Raw genomic sequence first — 24,164 nt, forward strand, 5'->3', positions numbered from 1 at the left:
CAGCAGATAACCAGAAAATAAATACCTTTTAGGAGGCAGCTGTAAGATTCATGTCTGCTGGCTTTACTTGGGCAAACACCTTTCTGAGGTTCAAGAATTTTGTCTAAATAGAGATGCTGCACTCAGTTTCTGAGAGTTACCCCAGGTTAGTTTCCGGGTTTTTTGCCTTATAAAATGTTCACAGCACTACATACAACTGTTTTTTTACTGTCAGCTGTAGCCAATTATTTTGGACAAATAAGCATTCTTCTCAGCATGTCTAATTTTTATGCCAACTGAGCCTGTGAATGCCCTTATTCATTCTGCATAAACTCCACCCTTGTCAGTCTGTTATATTAGAAATTGTTCCTGCACACTGAATAGATGACTATGCTCCTGATTACTTGCACAGAGATTCTGAGTTCTTTTGATGGAGATGTTGCACCATATCCAGTTACTACCTATTTAGCTGTATTGTGCTGTATGTGAAAGACATGCTAACATGAAAACCCACATCTGAGTGCTAACTACTGACAAGAAGCTACAGGAACTTCAAATGCTTAAATGAAGGCAGTTGCTAATGAAATGTGTCAAGTCAAAGTTGATCCAAGGTAGAAGAAAAGCTTTTCTATGTGTTTGTCTGATATTTGTCATGCTTTATGCTGGGATAAATTCCCAGTGTGTTCAAAATACATCTTAGTAAAGTTGTTCAAGTGAAGTAAGGAAGGAATGAGGGGATGTCAATTGCTGTTTCAAACACCATTCATTCTGAATCAAAGAGAATGTTAATTTGTGTCAGGAAGCTGAATTAAGTAAATGTTGACTGCCTTAGTAGCAAAGATCAAGTCAAAGTTACAGTATAAATGAAGTAGGAACCCCTGTAACACTGGAGTAGTTTTAATGTATGTCTATATATGGAAATGAATAGGAAATGAAGCAAGAAATACAATGTTTGGGAAAGAGTCTTGTCATGATTCGCAGAGATAATTACAGGCAAAAAAGGAGATTGAATATAGCAACAGGAAAAGCAGAATAATTATGCAGCAATTAACAGGAAAGCTGTATGGTTCTTTGAAAAAAATAACAGTCATCAGGTTAAAAATACATGCTGAGTACAGAAATGTTTCAATACTCAATACATCAAGTATTTGAATTAATTTCCTAAGATAAAATACTGTTTCATAAAATGTCTCATCTATACAATAAAATATGTTATGCATGTTATGTATTGATTATAATTGTATTCTTTTCTCAAACGTGTCATCTGAATTGGAGAAAACAAATAATAAATGTTTATTTCAGACCGCGGGTCCATAGTGTCATGATTGTAAGAAAATACAGATTTTAGGTTAGTATTTCTAGGGCTGCAGATGTTGTAGGAGCCAGAAGAAAAATAGCTACTCCTAGATTTATGACAGAATTAGTTTCTTATGGGCCCTAAAATCTTCATATTCTGATAAAAATATTGTCTACTTTTATTTTACTGGAGGCAAACTCAGGTTTTGGTGGTTTTGTAGCTCTTCTGATAATGCATTAGTTAGCAACAGCACACTCAAAAGTACTCTTTCTGAAATGTGACTTACAAAGATTCCTCTTGCAATCTGCGGGAGTATCTGATAGTGCTTCCTACATGGAATCTGTCACACAGTGGCATCTTCAAGTGCATTAAAATGACAGCAGGGGGTCACTGCACTCAGACGTGGCACCCTCTTGTTGAAGGCAGAAAGGAGCCACCACTGTGAAGCTGCATCACTGAGGACAGTTTTCAAGAGATGAAATCTTTCGTTCAAAGCTAGTGGGGAAAATTCAGCCAGATAACAAGTAAAAAGCCACAATATTTTATGTTGTAATAGGGCGACCTTCTCTGAATTGTATCATTTGCATCAATATATTACTGACAAACATATCTGTCCTTTTTGTCTTTCTTAAATGTTAACTCTGGATCTGAAGTGTGCAGTCTTCATTGCTTCAAACAAATTCCCCATTTACTCTAGGTAAAAGATGGAATAATACATGCCTCCTACTTAAAGAATTGGTGGGGCAAGTCAAGACTAGACTTGCAAGCTGTCCTAAGATATGTCACAAGCTTCACTCCTGCCTCTGTACTGCACATCCCCAGTGAGAGAAAATTAGGAAAGGGAAAAAGGCGAATGGCTGGTGGGCCAGGGCACACTGAGGCTGCAGGCAAGAAACCTGCCCTACAGGTTCAGGTGGAGCCTTCTGAGAGGATGCTGCCTTTCCCTTCTGTGAATGGGCTCACAGATGACCGAGGGGGCATCAAATACTGATAATGATAAAGAGCAATAATCCTGCCAGTAGTAGTAATTAATGCTTCTGTGGTGCCCTTCATTCGTTGACCTCTAATCACTTTGTATGCATTGATTAAAGCTATACAGAATCTCTGAAACGGATCGAGATAATTTCTATTCACACATCTATACTGACACGCATATATATATGCATAAATAAATGAAAAAATGAATTCTTACTAAAAAGCATTAAAAGCTTCTTGTATGAAATGCTGTCAAAGAAACCCACCCAAACCTGCCAAAAACAAAAAAAGCAAAGCTTTTGCATGCCTAACATACTGCTTTAGTAGCATTACAAATACTTCTGGTGAAGTGTGCTGTGTTGTGAAATGCCTGGATATAGAAACCTTTACAGAACCAATATGAGAAGCTGAATGCCTGACTGGAAGACTTTGTGTGTATAAATCATATGAAGAATATCCATAATTCTGAGAATCATTCCAAACATTCCGATCACAGCAATTGTAATTTTGTTAATTGCATACCGTTCATACGCTGATCATGGCTAGCAGCATAGGTAGTGATACAAAAAGTCTCTTATTCCCTTCCCTGCAGGAGCAAATATTAAGAAATATAATATTGATTAAGGATAATTCCTATTCAAAAAATGTAATGATTGTGTTACAAGTGTATTGTATCCTTTTCTTTTAGGTTATTCAATACTTCAAGCTATTATGGAAAAAGCAGGACAAAATAGCTGGCAAGTCAGTGCCATCTGTGTGGAGAATTTTAATGATGCCAGTTACAGACGGCTTTTAGAAGATCTGGACCGAAGGCAAGAAAAGAAATTTGTAATAGACTGTGAAATAGAGAGGCTTCAGAATCTCTTAGAACAGGTAATACCTGCTTTTAATGTCATTGTAAGCACAGTACTGAAAATGCAGATGAGATACCAGTGTGCGTTGCATTTCATTTGTTTTTTTCATTGGAAATTAGATTGCTTGCTCTTTCGTTTTGTTTTCCTTCATTGGCCTATATTTGTGTGTCCACTTGCATACTCCATTTTCTTTTCCTATATAATTGTTGTCTTAATAGCCAGTGCATCAGTGCAGTGAGGCTGCCCTTTCCCACTCGGCAGGTCTGTGGGTGAACGGTGTCAGCACTCAGGGCAGCTGCACGTTTGGCCTCGCATCCCAGCACTTCTGTCTGATGCACAGAATGAAGCATAGAATCATAGAATGGTTTGGGTTGTAAAACATCTTAAAGACCATCTAGTTCCAACCCCCCTGCCACGGGCAGGGACACCTCCCACCAGACCAGGTTGCTCACAGCCCCATCCAGCCTGGCCTTGAGCACTGCCAGGGATGGGGCAGCCACAGCTGCTCTGGGCAGCCTGTGCCAGTGCCTCACCACCCTCACGGTAAAGAATTTCTTCCTCATATCTCACCTAAACCCACCCTCTTTCAGTTTAAAGCCATTCCCCCTTGTCCTATCACTACATGCCCTTGTAAAAAGTCCCTCTCCAGCTTTCCTGTAGGCCCCTTTAGGTACTGGGAAGCTGCTACAAGGTCTCCCCGGAGCCTTCTCTTCTCCAGGCTGAACCACCCCAACTCTTTCAGCCTGTCTTCATAGGAGAGGTGCTCTAACCCTCTCATCATCTTTGTGGCCCTTCTCTGGATTCACTCCAACAGGTCCATGTCCTTCTTATGCTGGGGGCCCCAGAGCTGAACATAGTATTCAAATGGGGTCTCGCAAGTGTGGAGTAGGGGGGGAGAATCACCTCCCTTGGTCACAATTCCTTTGATGCAGCACAGGATATGGTTAGTTTTGTGGGCTGCAGGTGCACGCTGCCTGGTCATGTTGAGCTTCTCATCAACCAACAATCCCAAATCTTTCTCCTCAGGGCTGCTCTAAATCCATTCTCTGTGCAGCCTGTATTTGTGCTTGGGATTGCCCCAACCCATGTGCAGGGCTTTGCATTTGACCTTGCTAAACTTAATGAAGTTTGCTTGGGCCCACCTGTCAAGACTATCAAGGCCCTTCTGGATATCATACCTTCCCTCCTGCTTTTTGACCACACCACTCAGCTTGGTGTCATCGGTAAGCTTGCTGAGGGTACACTTGATCCCATTGTCCGTGTTGCCAACAAAGGTGTTAAATAGTGCTTGTCCCAGTACTGACCCCTGAGGAACACCAGTCATCACTGGTCTCCACATCTTCCATCAGGAAGAACATGGTGTTGCTGAGCTGCCAAATGCCTCAATCCATACCTTCATGGGGGTAAAACTCAGTTTTGTTTGAGGAAAAAAAAGCTTATTTGAATCCACTGTTACTTTCTCTTCACCAAATAGGATAGGCCATTTATTTCTAACCATAAAATACTTTAATATTATTATTACACATTTAAACTGATAGTTTTACTACTTTAGCAGAGTATTTGTGAACATGAACAGTAGAATAAAAGTGCTATTGAACTCAGAAGGAAGGTCAGGTTCTTCTGTCACTTCTTCATGGAAAGTTGCTATTACATAAAGGAAATACTGGGCCAGACAAACTGGCTTGCACTAGGTAGTACCTACACCACTGTGTAAAGTGAATATGAAATTCTGCTGCTCTGATGTGGCAAATCTATTTCTATATAGTGCTTATGTATGAGCTCTTCCTTAAATGGTGGGGGGAAAAAAATAATGCTTTGAAAGGAGCATTTTGTCAAATGACGGGGAAATAATTTAGCGTGAAGTATCTGCTTCTCACATGATCCCCCATATCTTGCTGATGTGGTGCAAGTGCACCGTTCAGTACCTGCTGGTGCTGCTGCGGGAATTGCAGGGGATGAATGCCATCTGCTGGTGGGAGATCCTCCGCCCCATGCTGCTTCACATTGCTAGCACAATAGGTAATTTTGAAGATTTTGTTGCAAAAACGTTCGTGATGCATCTGCCACTGAAGTCACAGAAAAAAGGAAATGTCGTTTGCGATACAGATATGCAAAAAATAGTACTCATAGAAATATCTACATCAATTTTGCTTTCAATGGCAGAAGATCGAAAGGGAAACTGAGAATTAATAGTATGGCTGATTTAACAAGGACTTTTTCTATGATTGTTGCCAAGAGAAGAAAGGATGATGCCATGTTGCTATAGATATTCGTTTGGCCATTTTTTTTATTCTAAATGCCACTATGTTTTAACACATGCTTTCTGTAACTTATAATGAAATCCTCCCCCAAGTTCAGCCTATGTTGTAGTAAAACAGAACACCCATTTGAGAGTCTTTTAAAATACACTCAGAAAAATAATTTCTCTCTTACAGCTCTGTGTTTATGCACCTGGTTTCTTTTACATGGTGTACAAATGTGACTTAGAAAAAGTATGTTATATTACCATAAGTCTTGATGTACACCCACCATCTTGCATAGGTGTATCAACTGAGTATCCGCTCAGTTTCGAAGCAAAAAAAAGTTATCCAGTACACGTTTGGATGTCACTGATCTCACGTGTACATTTTATTTGCTTCCAGGAGCTGCTACTCATTTTCCTTCCAGACTGGCACCTGCATACTCAGTTCCTTTTCAGGAACATAACCTGTGTTCTTTGTTCAGATCAGGCAGAACTGAATTGGATATTGATTTTAATGTGATTAGGTTTTGACCTCCTCTGCTTCGTGCAGGTCTGGATTCTGCATGCCTAAAACATATACTCAGTGCAGGCAGGGTAAATCATAAAAATGAAGTGCCTGGCCTCAACAGGCTGAATCAGACACGGTGAGTTTGGCTAACACCACTACAGGGCAAGGCTGAGAGCTTATTGAGTCCTCTTCCCATTAACTGCACAGGGAGAGTGGAGGGTAGGAATTAACAACTAACTTGCAACATACCTGTGTCCTAGTCATACAAGCACTTTAGGAAGTGATTCATCTGGCTACTGTCCAGTTTTGGGTGGGATGAATTTCACCCAGGAAATGAGCTCTTCTGTAGTTGCACTGGTGTTTATTTACACTGAAGTGTAAAGCCTTTGCCCTTAGATCTATGCTAATGAAGTGAGAGAAACTGGCTTCTGGGTTTTTTCCTGTAGTGACTGCCCATATAGATTATTTATATATATATTTACACTTGACCTACTTAAATTGGAATTCATTTATTTCAGAATTTTTCTGTAATTTTCCCAGATCATGTGAATTCTCTGCTTTCCCAACATGCTTGGAAATCCTCTCCATCCTTCCCAAGGAAGGTCACTGTACAAACAGGAATGGCATTATAGCCAGGCAACAAAAAATGCAGAAGAGCTGCAGCTTTAGTCTGCGTTGTGGAAGTCCTAGTCTGCCTAGGCAGGCTGACCTGCAAGTAGGCATCGGATGCTGGTTTGGGGCTCCAAAACGAAATCACTTTGCCTTCAGAGATCAAGTGCTGCTTAAGGATGGGCAGTCAGGAACAGTCAAACATAAAAACATTTAGTCTGCCAAATATGGGATTGAAGCAAAAAGAGTCTAGCCCATTGTAGAAAATGCAAAATAACAGCCATTTTAAAATATCATCCCTTGACTTTCCTTTGCATGAAGGCTTTAATAACCTGTAGCAAACAGGTAAGGTGGCTTCACAAATGGACTAAAAGTTGGTGTGCTCTTCCCTGCATACACTGAGGAATTGATTAAGCTTCAGTGACTCTAATTAACTTCTTCCCTGCCTAGTTCTCCTGTAATTGAGAGCCTAAGTTGTGACTATACTGTAATACTTTGCAATGTCCCAGTAAATGTTCTGCAGAACATTTAGGAAAAGTAATTAAATCTCAGTAATGAGACCGTAACTCAAAGTGCTTTGCCCTTAAATCTATGGTAATGAAGGGAGAGACACTGGCTTGTGGGCTTGTGGGTTTCCTCTCAGATGACTGCCCATGTATATACACCTTTACAGTTCTCATGACTGTGGACCTCAAGCAGTGAGGACTGGAGACTTTTTCACTAGGACTGGAGACTTTTTCACCGGCTGTGTTCAGAAAGTGATCACATGCACTGCTCCCCTGTCCATACTAGTGCCCACTTATCTGACCTGATGTCTTCCCTTCACTGTCCTCTCCCAGCTGCCTAGCTAAGAAAATCAGCACCTTGCTGTTGCCACACTTCTTGTGCAACTTTAATCTTACCATTTTCTGTTTCTTTTGGTCTCCTGTATTTTTCTTAGTTCGCTGGGGGGGGGTCATTTATTTTTAACTCCCCATGTGCCTTGTGTGTAGAAGCTGCCTCCACACTCCGTACCTGAGGCTTGTCTTCAGGGAAAATTTCTGTCCTGGAACCCAGTGATGTATCTGATATCCGTGCTTCCCCTGTGCACACCTGAGGATGTGCATTTTCATCATATGGTCTTCCTTTCAGGTTTTTGTGTTGCTGTGGTGAGGTTGGCGTTTTGGGCAAGGGCCAAACCTGTGCTCCGTGTAAGGATAAGTTATAGAGAGATGGCATTTCATTTTCAGATTTCCTTCTAGAAAGGGAGAGTATGGCTACCATTAAATTCAAGAGATGCATTCAGCGCACACACAACGTTTATATCCAATTTACTTGGATTGCCCCCTACTGTCTTAGCTTCAGAAAAGGTTGTGGATCTTACCTCTCAAGGCTATGCCAAGACTTACAAGACTCTGATGGTTTTCTTAATAAAGCTGTGCTCTTCTTTGGTCATGCTCTCACACACAAGACCATACAGTCACCAGTAGCAACTGGAGCTATTTGGAAGTGACTGGAAATGTTTCGCTTGGCTTCAGTATTACTGCCAATTGGCATGGCTCAGCTCAAAGTCCTGTTTGAACACAACACCATAACAGACATCCATTTCTGCAGGGTCACAGAGTTGTTGCTTCAGCTCATCAGGAAGACAGACAGCATTTTCAGCCTGAGTCTGTAGATCTCCACCTACTCTCGAGAAACTGCTCTGTCTCAAGCATACCAAGAAAATTTTAGCTCTTTCTAGACTTTGTTCTTCTGATGGTGGAAGAGCACTATACGTCCTTGATATCTTACAACAGCTATAACCAGGAAAACCTTTTTGGTGCCTGTGAGTGAAACTCCTCCTTTACACTCTTCTGGCAGACCTTATCATCCTGCAGTCTCAGGCTCTGAAAGACAGACTGCAAACATCAAGACTTTTGCCGTAAGTGGTTTCTTTATTTGTCCACTTTAAGTGGCACACATGATTTGCCTTCGGGGAAGGCAAGCAGGTCCTGACCCATTTTAATTTACCAGTGTAAACCTGGTATATAGCTGGGGGTGGTGTGGCTCTGGGCATGGACTGCTCCCTTGCTGTGGCCTCTCAGGGCAGCCTTGGCAGCTTCTTACCCCAGAAATAACTGACAAACAGTGTGTTTTAGTGCTGTGCAGGAGCAGGAAAAGCAGTAAAATGAAGATGGAAGGTATCCCTGCTCATGGCAGGAGGGATGGAACTAGATGATTTTAAAGGTCCCCCCCAGTTCAAGCCATTCTATGATTCTGTGATTTTATGAAGATCTATTTCATGTAAGCTTTCCCCAGAACTTCCAGAAAGTGTGTTGCCATTTTTGAGAAAGGCCGTCTACTCTTAACAGTTATAGAGGTCTCTTTATGCTTAACAGAATGTTTTTTTAGAAACTTATAAGCGATCTCACAAAATCTGATTAAATGTCTCCCCAGTTTATTTACCTGGCTCTTTGTTTCATCTGTTCATACACAGCCATAATAAAAATAATGCCACGTGTTGTTAATTTCAAAAATAAACTATGATAATCCCTTATTTTTATTGCATAGGTGACTAGAAACAGAGGCAAAGCCCCATTTTCCTACATGCATGAAATTAAAGATTGTTTTTACCATTATCTTTCCAGCTTACTGGGACAAGATAGAAAAAGGGAGTTAAAACAAAGATACAGACAGATTAAATGACATCTCCACAGTTTTGTGTAACAGATATGGCTTATATAGGAGAACACATTTCTAGTCATTCATATTCTTCTGTCAAGGACCATTACGTCCTTGTTTATCAACATCCCTTTTTTCGTGACACTTTCAGCAGGTGGTCTTTTAAAAGCACAAAAATAACTCTGATTGAATCAAAGGATGAAAGTTGGTCAGAGGCACAGGAAATTCTCTGCTTGCATGTCTCTTCTTTCCAAGTTGTGTTTCTAAAGTGGTCCCCTGACTTTGTATTAAAAAGAACTTTCTGCTTAATATGAAATGAATACTTGAGACACGTCGTAACATTGTGATTTCCATTTCCTAGCAACTAATCAGCTAATACTGGCAGCAAGAAATACAGCATCTGAACAGTCCAGGCCAAAGTAGTCATTTATTGTATATGGCACAGCAAGAATCAGGCCCATGTGCTTCTCTCACTTTTCACTCGGAGTTTTCCATCTTTTCTTATTCCATCTTTTAATTTCATTTTTCTTCCTGCTTTCTAAAACAGTTTTGCATTTCTCCATGCAAATAAAATCCTCACATTTCTGGCTTATTCACCAAAAATCAGAAGTCAAGTCAGCCTAAGGATAAAGGGTGTAGAAAATCATTACTTTAATTTTATTATATATTTACTGAATTTCTATTTGAAATTCAGAACTCACATTTCAAAATAAATATGCCTACAAAAGAAATGTGGTTTTATTTGTTACTGAGAAAGCCCAAACAAAGCTAATACCAGATACATATTTCAGCTGAACTTATGAAACCCCAAGTCAGGCTTCCCAGTTTAACAAAATTATTGAGTTTTTTATTTTATTTTTCTTCTCATATTACTTTATTCTCATTACTATTAAATATTAATAATTATTAAATCAAAATATTTTTTCTCATTGCTTGATTTGCATCATTACAATCTGAAGCAATCCAGAAGCTGCGCATAGCAGAATGAAGCAGCGTTTAGGATTACTAAAACAGTTAAGAAATGAGGACTGTTACCTCCTTGGTTTTTGAGGGCTTTGTTTTTCTCTTAGTCTGCTGCTACCACCAGCACCATAAAAATCTTATTTCCAAAAATGTACTGATCAAGCAAGAAATGGCACTTCCTTGGCTAATGAAGAAACATGTACAAGTTGAAAGAACCCGTGTGCTGACTAGCAGCTGTCAGACAGGAGGTGTAGTGTCTGGGTCCTTCTTACCCCTTTGGAGGCAAAAAAAAATACAGGATTCTCTTCTCCACCCGGCAGCCAGTATTAATATGGACTGTACAGAGTTAATGTCCTAGATAACTTTGATGTCCTAGACAACGTCTTAGAGGCATTTTCTTCCTTTCAAATATAACTGAAATTGCCAAATGTGTTAAAAAATATTTTACTGGAAAACTGATAGACGGACCCACAGAGAGCTCAGTAGCACAAATATGCCTACCTGAGGAGACAGGACTAAAAATATATAGCAAAACACACAGATTTAAGGAAACTATATCATTCTAAGTTTTGCTTACATTTCATTATTTGGAATAATTTATTTTCAGTAAATACGTCATAGGTTTCTTTTGTTATTTCTTTGTTTTCTAACTTGTAAGCAAGAGTGAACTGTAAGAAAGTGAGGAAATTGTGGTCAGATTTGAAGAATATCACAGAAAATCATTTTGAAAATTCCAGTGAAAATACATGTGATTTGTTCAACCACTTTATTTGTTCTTTCTACTTCTTCAGACACTCGCACTTACTACTAGAGAAGCAGACTGTCATTTGCTCGGCCATAGCAGATCTCACAGCTATTACTTACAGTTTGTTCAGTGCTCAGAAATGCGTTTAGACATACAATGAAGTCAATGCTCCAAACAGATTCTACAATTAAGCTGAAAAGTGTAATATAAGAATCATTTAGATCGTGATGGATAGCTTTAACTGTAAATACTTTAGCCCTTTTCTTTTGGCCTTTCATTGTTTTTTCTTTTTTCAGTTAATCTATATGAAAAGGATATTTAAAATTACATAAGGAATTTTTCAAAAGCATGAAATGCTGAAGTTGGAAGTTAACAGTTGTGGTCCTCCATTTCTTTTCCTGTCAGAATTCTCATTGTCAGCACATACTAAACAATACAGAGCAAATAAGGTACCAGAAGGAAGACTGTAGTCCTAGAGCTTTGAGATTTGTTTTTAGGCGGATTTTGGACCCAGTTTTGAAATTCCGACTGTGAAGTACTGACATGAACAGCTCTAGTCTACAAACAGAATAAGAGAATAATTGGGGTTGGAAGTGACCTGTGAAGGTCATGGACACTCACGCTGTTCAAGGGGGCAAGCTTAGATCAGGTTACTTGTCCAGTCAAATTCTGACCACTTCCAAGGATGGACATCCCACAACCCCATTATGCCCTGTTTCAGTACTTGACTACCTCATGGTAAAAAACAAAATTCCTCGTATCTAGCTCAAATTTCTTGTGTTGCAACCTGTGTCCTTTCTTGTGCATTCTTGTGCACCTCCAGGGAAAGTCAGGTACCTTCCCCACAACACCCCATCTGGACGAAGATCTGCCTGAGCCTTCTCTTCTCCAGGCTGAACAGTTCCAGCTCTGTCAGCTTCTCCTCATGACAGATGCTTCAAGTGCTCAGTCACCTTCGTGGCCCTTCTCTGGACCCACTCCAGTATGCCTGTGTCTCTCTTGTACTGGGTAGCCCAACACTGAGCACAGCACTGCAGATGTGCCTCACCAGAGCTGAGCAGAGGAGAAGGGTGACCTGCCTTGACCTGCTGGCAATGCAGACCAAGAGGCTGTTGCCTTTCTTTGTCATGAGGGTGCATGGCTGGGTCACGGTAAACTTGTCTACCAGGACCCCCAGGAGTTTTCCTGTGAAGCTTGTTCCTATCCAGCATGTACCCAGCCTGTCCTGCTGCGTTTGTTGAGTCAGGCTGAGAGTCAGGCCACAAAATAAGGCACAGATCTACACAGATGAGCTCCATTTGTTTCTCATTTACTCTTGTTTGCGCACCTATAAGCAGCTCTTGAGATAAAAATACCTTATGAGTGGGTGAATTGTGTATCATCTTGTACTGAATCTTGCAAACCCATAATATGCTTGCATTAGAAACAGCTAGAAGGAGTACCAGGGTGATCAGATCAACCTCTGTGCTAGTCTAAATGACCAGATCTAAAAAAATCCCTCACTAAGCCAGGCAACATGCTCCTCCAGTATTTTGATTCCTCATTCTCTGCTACTAAATGCTCTGCTACTTCTTCCTAATTTCTGATAGTCCTCTTGGGCAGATTTTTACTAGGAATTTAAGTTAACTGTGTCTCCTTAATGACCTTCACACAAAGCTCAGCAAAGCAAACTGAAAAAAACAAGTTAACTGTAATTGCATTTGCCTAGGACCTTGATGCTTACGTCTTTCTGAAAGAGCATATTGCTACTCCTAATTTCTGTTTTCTCAGGCTTTTTCATATGCAGTAACATTTACAGTGTTTGTTGCTGTATTTGTACACATGGATATGTACATAAACACATGCACGTGGACATATACAGGACTCTATTCAGCAAAAAAATGTGTCTTCTTTTTGCAAGAATGGCAATGGGTTTCCTTCCTTCTTCCATCTGTAGCAGCTCCATCATCCCCCACCCATCTCCATCCGACAGTCCAGCCCTCAGCTCTCTGTGTTAGAAGTCTTCCAAGGTATCCACTGTGAGCAGCATTTTCTTCTCAATTTGGCATAGTGAATCAGTTTTGCTGTCAGAGATCATCGCTCTGGCTCCTGGTCTACCAGACAGCCTAATTCTAGTCTTTTTTTCCTGCTCCCTGCCGTCCTCTGCCCATAAGAATTAAGCGGGATGTTTTCCAGTAGACAGGCACTTTCCTCAGGTTTGTCAATGTTCTATCAGCGAGATCAAGCCTCGCTGCTCATCCAGGACTGTATTTGCCTTTAAACACAGAGGTGAAAATTGCTATGCAGCATCTGCCACATATTTAATGCTTCGATGTACACAGCTGAACTGATACGTAATAATAAAAAAATGTACATTGTACTTTGTAGTATTAAAAATCAATCATGGATGTAAAGTCATATACCAAAGTATTGGTATCATTAATCTTACCTTGTAAAAATTACAAGCCAATAAACTCTAATTAATAATAGCTAACAATACTTATTAACAAGCATGATAGGGAAGTAGCTGCACAGTGTCTTGGGCACTGTTCATTGTTGTCTAACTAATTCAGTTCTTCAAGGTGTTGTTTGACATCGCTGATCCTCAGCTTTCCCAGCCTTAAAGAGCCTTGAGATGTGTAACTGAAAAGTACCGTGTATGTGTTAGCACTGAAAACCAAATCTCTGATGGGTAAAATGGAGCAGGCTGTCATAGCAAGATTGATAATTATTATTATTACCATCAAAATGAAAGTAAATAAATGTGTGAATGGAGGAAAGCACAGAAGCTGACGTATTCCAGTCCTTCTTGGTCTGCTCTCAATATTTTGCCACAGGAATGCTAAGCCTGAAACAGTAATGTTTGACTGCTGAATTTCTCTAAATTGATCAAGTTGTAAATTTTGCTGGGTTTAGATTTTTTTTTCCCTATCTTAAGTTTCCTGTGTGTCTACTAATTGAAGCTAGCAACTGCCATTTTTTCAAATGGCATTTACATCTCTGGCATAATTAAGATAATAATAACAAGAAGAAGAAGAAGAAGAAGAAGAAGAGATTAAAACATAATACTTTTAATACATTACAACACAATACTTGCAGGAAGGCAGAAATTAACCAGACACACAAATTAAACAGGGGAGTAGTTCAATCATTCCTCCCCAGTTTCTTCTGCTTTCCCTGTTTTTCATGAACACAGCAGCATATTGGCACAAAGAATCACTAGCACAACACAGGTAAGTATTTATCAAGAGATCACATTGCATTTACATGTGGTTTAGTTGCATAATGCAGATACCAAGTTATCCCTTGAGTCAGATACTCAAGTTCTCCCTTGAGTCAGAAATGTCATGGACTGTCTGGTTTTCCTCTGTATCTTTTTGATTTGCATGAACAAAATGCAGGTTTCGTTCTTCTCACACTTTGGTATGTGCACAGCACACAGTAACTTGGCCTGGTAGCAGCATTGCTGGATCTAGACTACTTCAGGGACACAGTAGCAGCTCTCTGTTATCTCTTCTTAGTCCAAGGCGGGGTGAGAGATTCAGAGTGCTTTTTCCTCATCATTCCTTTCCATGTTTTGTTGCTGGGGTTTTTTTTCCCTAGAGGTCTACAGAGTTGCTTCTAAGTAACATGGTTATGTCTATGCAAACCGATAGCCCTTCTCCTTGAGGGACCCAGCTGCTGGCACTGCCACCAGCGTTTTCCTCACCCTGCAGATCCAGGAGCATCTCTCTGCCTAGGCTCATTTTCTGTGAAGCAGCTGGGATTTTGCACACAATAACCATCCCACATTACACAGTGATAAAAACACATTTTGTCACTGCACCACAAAACTGATGAGGTTTGGACCTGAGAAATAGGTTATTTCAGTTACTGAAAGAACAAGTAGATGATAGAAAACAAAGGATGAATACAAATGGTTTGGAGGATTTGTAAAGTGACTTTCGTCTTACACCCTTCCTCCCATTCCTCACCTCCTTTTTCCCTCCAAGTCTGCATATCCCATTTAGCACTGAGTAAGCCTTTCACAAGAGTAAGCTTTGAATGCAAGCAACTTTAGCACCAGAAGAAAGCAACCAGCCATGCTCAGGGCACAGGTTAACGGCCTTTGAGTCACCTCTCCAGGTTTTCTTCCCCGGCAGCTGCCTGTGCTGCACAGGGCTCTGCCCTGCCAGCTGGTTGTGGGCACAGGGGCTGTGTGGGAAGCATCCTTCCCCTCTGCTTGGCTGTGCAAGAGGCAGGTGTGTGCACTGCTGTGCCAGCTCAGTGCCTGCCTTCACAACAGAGAAATAAGTGCCGATTTGTAAGAAGCCACTTCTGCTTTGTTCGTTGCCGCCTTTAACATCCTCTCTGCTGGCTGTAGGCTGTTCACAGCCAGCCCTTTCCCCAACAACTGTGCCCTTTTGTGAGCACTAGCTGTTAAAATTAAGCTTGTTTCTCAATTGCTTTTTTATGGCTTTGTAAAAGATTTATCCTTGCTTCAGATATTGTATAAAATCCCATTTCAGTTGTGGTTTATATCATCGCCACTTCTGCCACAATACTTCAGGTCAGGTCTCAATCTTCCATCTTTAACAAGTCTCCACACTTTTTATATTGTGTTAGACAGACTTCATTTTATTGCAGGTATTCTTTTTCTTAAGGCAGCAGATTGTGACACAATAGCAAGGAGGAAAACCTTTGTTAAAATCCCATTGGTAATGCACAGCTATCACCCTTTGAAGAGATTTAACTGAAAATAAGTCCTTTTCACTCCAGCTGTACTGACCTCCATCTTCTGGAAATCATAACGAGGGACATTTCATGCTACAGAAGTTAAACATTCTTTAGAATGAGTTATATGAAATATCCATTTCTTAGTAGTGACTTGGGTCCCTTGGTGACCCAAGGTCAGAGGGTGACTTGGGGCCTGATTCTCTGTTCAGATGCTGGTGTAAGTCTGGAAATGGTTTTATCAAAGTCAGTGAACTTGCCACTTCCAGGGGTAAAAAAAGAAAAGAATCAAAGCAGATCCTGGTAGCTCTTCTTTTCAATAGTGGAATGGTTTCTGAATTTCCTAGGCCAGGCTATTGTTCAGCTAAATGGAAAGAACAGTACTGTATGATAAAGTCAGAAAGTTCAGAGTTGTGTCTAAAGCCTAAGTTGGATTCAGACATCACTGGCCCTGCTCTTACCACACTTTGAAGTAGGTGGTATAATTCTGGTTGCTTTTGATTGCCACTGCAATCACTGAAATCAGAATAAAGCACTTTCTTAATTGCAGTATGATAGATCAGCAAGTAAAAATTCTCACAATGTACTGTTCTTTTTAGTTTCTTATACATAAATGTAGGCCTAAGGCTGATTTTTTTTTTTCAAAGTTCACTTTTCTACAGACACTCACATACACAACAATATTTAGAAGAAAAAAAAAGAAGTTGCATTACATTCTGAAACAACCTTGATAGCCAGCTGGCCTTAATATTTCACTTTCTTTGATTCTATCCTGTTGCATTTACTGAAATGAAGTACTCACTGATGGCGTGACTACTGGATAATACACGGAATGGCTCTATTATTTCCTGTTACTGGTAATTGGGAAGCAGACTGTATTTTCTTACTCATTCTTCAGAACAGTGTTGATTATTTAATTTCTTCAGTTTTACAAGTAAGAGTATAAAAGAGCTCCAGTTACAGGTGCTAGCCACCTTGGAACTAAAAGAGGCAAAACAATACACAAAAGCCAGTGCAGCATCCTGCTTTCCCCTGCTCTCAGCCTTCCCCAAAGAAGTCACAAATCAGTTCACCCTTCCCAACACTTTCTGCCCAAAATCTCCCTGAGCAAGCTGAGGTCATCTTAAACTCTCACTGCAACAAAAGCCAGGTGCAGTATCTCTGTGTTGTGTTTAAGTACAGGTCAGAGTAGGAGTACAGAGCAAAAATAAGTCATTAGAAGATGTTAAGTGAAGAAGTACTACATGAGGGGGCAGGAATGGATCTCATCCCACTTGCTCAGGTTGCCGGCACTAGGGTAGTTTTGAATCAAAGCATCCCGAAGCAATGAAAAGGACAGTTACACATGCAGAAGTTCCTCCCTGACCTACTATGACCCTGACCTACCATATCAGCAGGTCCATGGGTGTATTGCCGCTTATGTGACTGGCAAAGCCATCTTTGATGCCTAGCACTGTCTCAGGCTTTGCAGCTGGCCACGGTGAGAGCCAAATCAGATGTCCTGCTCCTTGGGCAGAGACACCGCAGGTGCCTGTGGCAGCACAGGCCTCTCTTCAGGGCCTTCCTTTTGATATGAAGACAATTCTCACTGCTCAGCCTTGTGCTACACCTGGATCTGCCACCTGCCCCATGGATGCCCAGGGCCTGTCTAAGAGAGTGGGGCCCACAGGCACAAAAGCATCTTAGTTGGTGTCAGGAACATCTCTTTGAAGTGAATCTCATGATTCCTGCATTTGACATCAAGGGCAGACTCAAAATACATGCATTGATTTTCTTTTGGATGACACCAAACAAGAAGATGTGCCCACAGGCACGCCTGAAATGTAGTGTGAGTTCAGTCTCGTGACCAGGTTAGAGACAGTCCAGAGTAAAACCCTGAAACATGCATACTGTGGATGCCATCTCCCTAGCACCGACATTTCTGCTGTACAGAACCCATCCTATTAACTAAGCTACTTGCTAATGTAGATATTAGGCAAAGCCTTCTCTCTGGACTGTGATGAGCTTGGCCCTTCCGTTTGAATTTAGGAGTGCACAAGGAAGTACCTGGGGTTTTAAGGTGCCCCCAGACTTAATGAACTTTTGTAGCAAAGGCTTTCTGGAACACTCTCATTTATCAAAATCTCAGTCCTGTTTTATTCCTTTTGGAATAGATTTGCTGGTTCTTTTACACACACACACACCCTGCCCTGCTCTGCCATAGAAGAAAAATACTCTTTCCTCACTCACCAGCACTGATCTGTTTAGTTTATGGTTCTGGGCAGTATCTACTGTTACCTGTATGGAATGATTGAGTTCTCATCTCTGTTAAAGCTCTAGTCACTGCTAACTAGTTAATAATAGAGAAGAAAAGTATGAGGGTTTGCATTCCAGACTGAGTAGCTGTCAGAAATTCTTTTTCTTGTTTTGAAGGACTGAAGTTCATTGCCTCAATTTATCTCAGTGCAGAAGTACAGTATAGAGGAAGGTAATTCTTCAGGTGGCAAGAATTCATATCCTGTTTTTTAGATCATAATCTGCTGCTTTGAGTATTTGAGAAAGGTCACTATTTTAGATATTCAATGGTATGAGATGCTCACAGAAAGCTGTTTCACTAAACAGGCAAATTTTTTTCCTAAATCATAAGCAATTCCTGGTTTGCAAACTGTGTGTGATCAATAACCATAAATATTTCCAGATTCAGAATCAGATTTGTATCCAATCTTGGTTGCAAATAAAAGCCATATAGCATAATTTCTCTTCTCTGTTCTATAATCAACATTCTTAGGGTGAAATTTGTCTTGGTTAACGTTAGGGATATATAATGTAGGTGTCTACATCAGAGCTAATTACCATCAACTCTTTTTCTAGTCAGTGCAGAAAAACATGCACTTTCAGGGCATAAGTTATCTAATTAATTCTGCATGTGTGCTTTAGGATAAGATGAATCATTTCCTCAGAGTGTCTGCTCTTTCCACTGACTATAAAGGAGTTAAGACAACTAGGTAATACTTAAATGTGTACCTTTATCACTCACCCTCAGAGGCAAGCTTTGAGACAATACACTGAAGAAAATACCCCAAGAAAGTATTCTGTATTGTTCACATCAAATCCAGGAATTCTGCAATGATATCTACATGCATTTGCTAGGAACAAGCACAGAAGCGTATCTGGTTAATCATTTGCAGTATCGATTCATTTTGACTGTGACAGCTATAGACATGTGTCTGACGTACCTCAACTGTTACAGGTTGTTCATGTTTTATTTGACTGATACGTTGCAATGATCTTCACAATTTCTGTTACAAAACCAAACGAGGGAACAGATCACTAAGAGTGTTAATTGCCAAAGCCACATCAACTTCCAAGAGCTCAAAGGGAGCTGCAGTGGTTTGCCCAAGCTGAGGATCTGGTACATATCTTAAATCATGTCAGTCCACTTACATTCAAACTGTGATACTATAGTAATTTTAAAATGTGAGGGTTTAGTCTACATCAGTTTCCCTATAATGGAGAGGCAAATGCATTTTCATTACCATGTGTGCTGAAGGAGTACAGACGTGAAAGCATTATTGGTGTCAGGGATCACATCCCTGTGAAGCCATTGAACCAGCAGGGATCTAAACCTTTTTATTCAGTGAAAAAAAATGGCTTGACAGCACCCTTCTCACACACGTGTTGAGCTGGTGCCACCCCTCAGTAAAATGGTAGCAATGGTATTTAATCACTGAACTTAATGGAAGTTTGATTAAGTCCAAAGTAAGCAATTAATTTCTATGAAGGGTGACAATCTGGTCATGGTGGTGGTGTCTTTTGGTGGGTTTTTTAGCTTATGTTTTGCTTTTTAAATACAGTCTTTTTAGCTACAGACTATAAATATGAAATAGAAATTGTGAGACAAGAAGAACAAAAGGATAACAGACAAATTGCTTGTTTATTACTTTAAAATAATGAAATTAAAACAGTCTTCACAAGAGGCTTATGCCACATCCCTTCAGTTTTCCCGTCCGCTCTGCTGTAGAAGCAAATTGAATCAGTGGAACAATATAGCCAGGAAACAAGCATTCCCAAGTCTTAATCCAGATTTAGATCCTGGGTTCTTGGGTGTCTTTGGCCAAATTATTTATTCCTTCAGCAACTTGTCTCCCATCTCCAAAATGTGATATTAGTATTTTTTACTGCACTGGGAAAAGGGGCTGCAAAGCTTACAGAGTGTTTTGTTCTGTCTTTCGAACATGAGGTGCAATCCATAAAAGGCAAGAAGTTGCCAATTCTTCAGGACAGGGCCTAGAGCTAAGATGCCAAAGCAGGAAAGGAGATAGATCCATCAGCTTCCTATTACCTATTGAGTAACCTGCACCGCATGGAAAAGTTTTGGCTGTGTCTTATTTATTCATTTGGAAGGAACTAAAATGCTTTGTGGAGATGAGTACAAGGAGAAAAAAAAAAACCCACACATTTGGGTTGCAAGCAGGCTTTGTCTAAATGAGTGGTAAACAATCAAAAATAAGAGGTAAAAGGACTCTTTACTGGTATTAAATGCAAGCTGCACGTTACAGGTATTATTGTTAGTTTATTTAGTAAAAACAGCTTTAATTGCAATGAAACTATTAACACCACTTTCTACTATGGCAAAATATTCTCTCTTCGTTTTTGGTTTTCAGCACATCAAATAAGAGGCATTCCATCATAGAAATGGCAATGATGTTGATAAAATTCATAGGCTGACATAGGTTTTGTCTAAAACGTGTTGTTGATCTTGCCATATCAGGATTGTAGTGGCTGCACATCATGTTTGTTCCTTTTTTGCATCACTTGACATTATATTTTGGTTAAACACTCAAGGGCAGTTTTGCTGTCCATTCTTGCTCTGTTCTCCTCACTCATGCCCGTTCCCAAAGTCTTTAGTGTATTACCTAAGAGGTGAATAACTCTCATAGTACTTGAGCACCTCAAGGGCAAACAGGTTTGATCCCAAGAAATGAAAACCCAGTTTGATTCTAAATTCCACAGTTATTTAAAATGAAAAGGTACATCAGCAGGTAGGCTTTCTAGCTAATGTGTGACCTCCTCCCGAATTTGTATCTCATAGTTGCTCTATCTGATAAAATAGTATACTACAGTAACATTTTCAATCATATGGAAGACACTCAGATTACCAGTTCATTGCTTTACTCACTTTGGTTTTAACTTTTTCCCATGATTAAGCACCTGGAAAGTTATAGCTACCTTATTGGTAGCTATATGGAGAAAGACGTGCAACATTATATTACTGATGTTATGTGTTTCAGAATTTATATCTTTCTGGCTATGAAAACACCTTTCTAGAGAAAACTATATGACATAGTTTTTTCTTTTCCTTTCTTATTTGTCTCCCACAGATTGTGAGCGTGGGAAAGCATGTTAAAGGATACCATTATATTGTTGCCAACCTGGTAAGATACTTTTCTAGAATTATGCCCCTGCTCGGTAAGTGAAACAGTCAGTTTTACTTTGAAGTTATACCACTTCACACAGCATTTGCCATTTGTTGCTAATATGTGGTTGCTCATAATACATTCTTTATGGTGCGTAAAAGAACCTGGTTTTGTTGTTAAAGCCATCTAGACAAGAAGGGCACAATGTTACCATCTTAAATTTTATCAAAATCAATGTAGCATAAAGGACTGCTAAGTGTATCTTGTGGCTGAATTAGAATTTACAGAACTATGCTATGATTTTGACTCATCTTTTTAATATTAGTAACATAACATTTCTTGAGGTAACTTTCTACATTCTCCAGGGAACGTTCATTTTGCTGTAAGATCAGCTATTTCCAGTCAAATTACTTGTTCAGTATTTTCACTTTGAGTCTAAACTGCACATTCACACAGATAATGTTCAGAAGAGGGCAAAGAAAGAATAAATGTAATATTTTATTATTAAAATCACCTGTTCTTTAAGCCAAAATACCTTCCTGGAAAAACAAAGTGAAAGTATGCTTTAAATTGTTTCCTTTTTACTCTCCCTCGAGGAATTTTAGTTGGCGCGAAAGATTTTATTGTGCTTTGATGTACTTGTACCTTAACTTAAAATCACATCAGATTATTTTTACAGCCTCGGGTATTTTAAATGAGACATGTCTGTTCTCTTAGGTCTTCCAAATTAGATTTTCAGCATTACAAATTTATAGTTCCCCAAGTAACTTTTCCCATGCAAAATAGTTGCTGTAAACAAGGAGCTGGATGTTGCAGTAAACTGCTAGTGGAATATACAGTGGAGACAGGCACATCTACTCATCTGCTTCAGCAGGGTCACACGTTGCTATTTACTGGCTGTTCAATAACATGGTCATCTTTTATATTTACTGTCAGTGTGCTTTAGGACGTGAATCAAATATCTTCTTTTAACAGATTTTTTTCCTGGGGTACTGGGTCAGTACCCCACTATATTTTTTCCCTAAATCTTTCCTTTTTAAGTTAAGTGCACTTCTGTTTGCATGGGTAAATATCAGTCAGAGGAACTTAAAATAAAAATAAGATACCTCTGAGCTGGCATTAAACATAGCAGCTAGGAAAGGAGCAGAAAGGTTTATGCTTGTTTCTTAGCTTACTTTAGCAGTTTGCATTATGCAATTTCTTGAGGTTCAGTTATATTTCTAAAGGCAAATGTTACTAAAGAATCTGTCTTTATATGTACTGAACAGATTAGCCTGAGAAACCAGTAAGTCGGGAAATATGTATACTTTATTTTTTCCTTCAGTGTTGAGGGTCACTCTAGGCTTTCAATATGTATCAGATCTGAGAGCTACCACCATCCTATTTCACAGAAGTGTGATTCTGATGTTTTCCTTGGACCAACAGTGAGATCCTCATGTGCTGTCTCTGCCTTCTAATGTCTATTATGTTATTTCATTATCTCAGACACCTGCAACCTAAACAATGAATCCTGGAATAAATGAATTTACAGAATAGCACTGGTCATTGTGCAAACATGCAAAGAAATATGGTTATATTGGTTAAAGCACTAGTACAGTGCTCATTGGAATCTGCCAACTTTGATGGAAATTGGATTAAGGCTTTAATATTCTGCAGGCACTTTTCAGTTGATTCGCCAAAGGCATTTCTTCAAAAACTGTCTGCCATTCCCAGCAATGTGTTGCTTAGCTGTCAAGACCACCCTAGCAATAATATAGGAAATTTATTTCTTGGTTTTATTTCATTCCTTACTACATACATGGAAACTATCAACAAAGGTTCAACATTATTCTATCGTTTTAAGTTTTGGCTTATAATGGAAACCTGCTGGTGTGCATTCTTTATGCTGCCTCACTGACCTAGAACAGATTGGACCCACAGTGGTGTACAAGGGCAAACAAAATTTTAAATTGATTTTATAGGGATTCAAGGATATTTCTCTGGAGAGATTTATGCATGGAGGAGCCAATGTGACTGGATTTCAGCTAGTAGATTTCAGTACCCCGATGGTAACAAAGCTGATGCAGCGCTGGAAGAAGCTGGACCAGAGAGAATACCCAGGATCTGAGACCCCACCAAAGGTACTGGCTGATCTGAAGTGCTACCAAAAATATCACTCAAGCGTTCTAATTTCTGATTGACGTTGTTGAATACATGAATGAAGACCTTAATGTTTAGTTAAAGGAGAAGGCAGTTGATCTTACTGTTACTGGCAACTAATTATGCCTATCCTTACGAATGTATGATAGAAACACAAATTGCAACACGTTTTGCCGATGTACTTTAATGTCCTTTGTCACTTATTCTCCAGCTTCACCCCTCTACTGACAGGAGTTAAAGGTCAAACACTTAACTGACAACTTAATTTCAACCAATTTTACATGAATTAGTCTAATTATCTAGATTCACTTGGAGTACAGAGATTTCCCAGCTTTCCCAACAGCTGAAATCTACTGTATATGAGATATAACCACAACTGTAAATTTACTACCTTTAAATTGGTATTTGGAGTTTCCTCTGGAAATTCTATCCATCTCACAACCTGGTGTAGTAATCACTTTCAGGCATGATCTTACAGTGAAATTACATCCCAGTGTTCCTCTATCCTAATCCCTCACAGATGGGTAACAAAATACTAATCTCACCTATAATTTTCTTGGCAGGCAAATCACAGCATAGCTATAAATACCACTTCATCAAAATAGTTCTGTTATTATATGTACTAATGTATATCAGACCTAGTTAAAACTGGGCTCCTTTCTGCTTCTTTCTTTCTGCTTCTCACAGAGGGCACTGTGCAAAGATAAGCAACGAGCCCTCCTTTGGCTGGGAGGTTAGTAGGTTAGCAAACTCTAGAGGGGGTATCAACATGGGTAGTACAAAGCATAGCTACATAATCTGGTGAATATTCAAAAAATCTATGTTCTGTAGGAAAAAAAGAAAGCACCGAGGATGTTGTGGTTTATGGAGTACAGACATTCCCAAGTACTGGTGACAGGAACAATTTAGCCTATAGGATTCCTTGCCACATGAACAGGATTGTGCTGCCTCCTTCTGAGAAGTCAGCATGATTAATCTGAGTCGCATGTAATTCACCTATGGATAACCAAAATTTTAGATTATAAACAATGTCCCAAAGAGCTTACAATATGCAAGATGAAGAAAAGGAAGGAAATTAGACTTGAATAAGTGATTTTAAATTTCAGAAATTACAGAGCATAT

The 24,164-nt window shown here is 39.7% G+C and overlaps 1 protein-coding gene across 3 annotated transcripts in view; it reads left to right on the forward strand.

Annotated features, from left to right (window-relative positions):
- Positions 1-24,164, forward strand: part of GRIA4 (glutamate ionotropic receptor AMPA type subunit 4) — a 240,671-nt gene that overhangs the window by 141,044 nt on the left and 75,463 nt on the right. For all 3 annotated transcript variants that reach the window (XM_055703130.1, XM_055703131.1, XM_055703132.1), the window contains exons 4-6: positions 2,940-3,124; positions 20,868-20,921; positions 22,865-23,023. In XM_055703130.1, coding sequence (XP_055559105.1) covers positions 2,940-3,124; positions 20,868-20,921; positions 22,865-23,023 — 398 coding nt within the window. The remainder of the gene's footprint in view (positions 1-2,939; positions 3,125-20,867; positions 20,922-22,864; positions 23,024-24,164) is intronic.

The sequence above is a fragment of the Falco cherrug genome, chromosome 2 (genome assembly GCF_023634085.1).
Source record: "Falco cherrug isolate bFalChe1 chromosome 2, bFalChe1.pri, whole genome shotgun sequence".
Classification (NCBI taxonomy): domain Eukaryota; kingdom Metazoa; phylum Chordata; class Aves; order Falconiformes; family Falconidae; genus Falco; species Falco cherrug.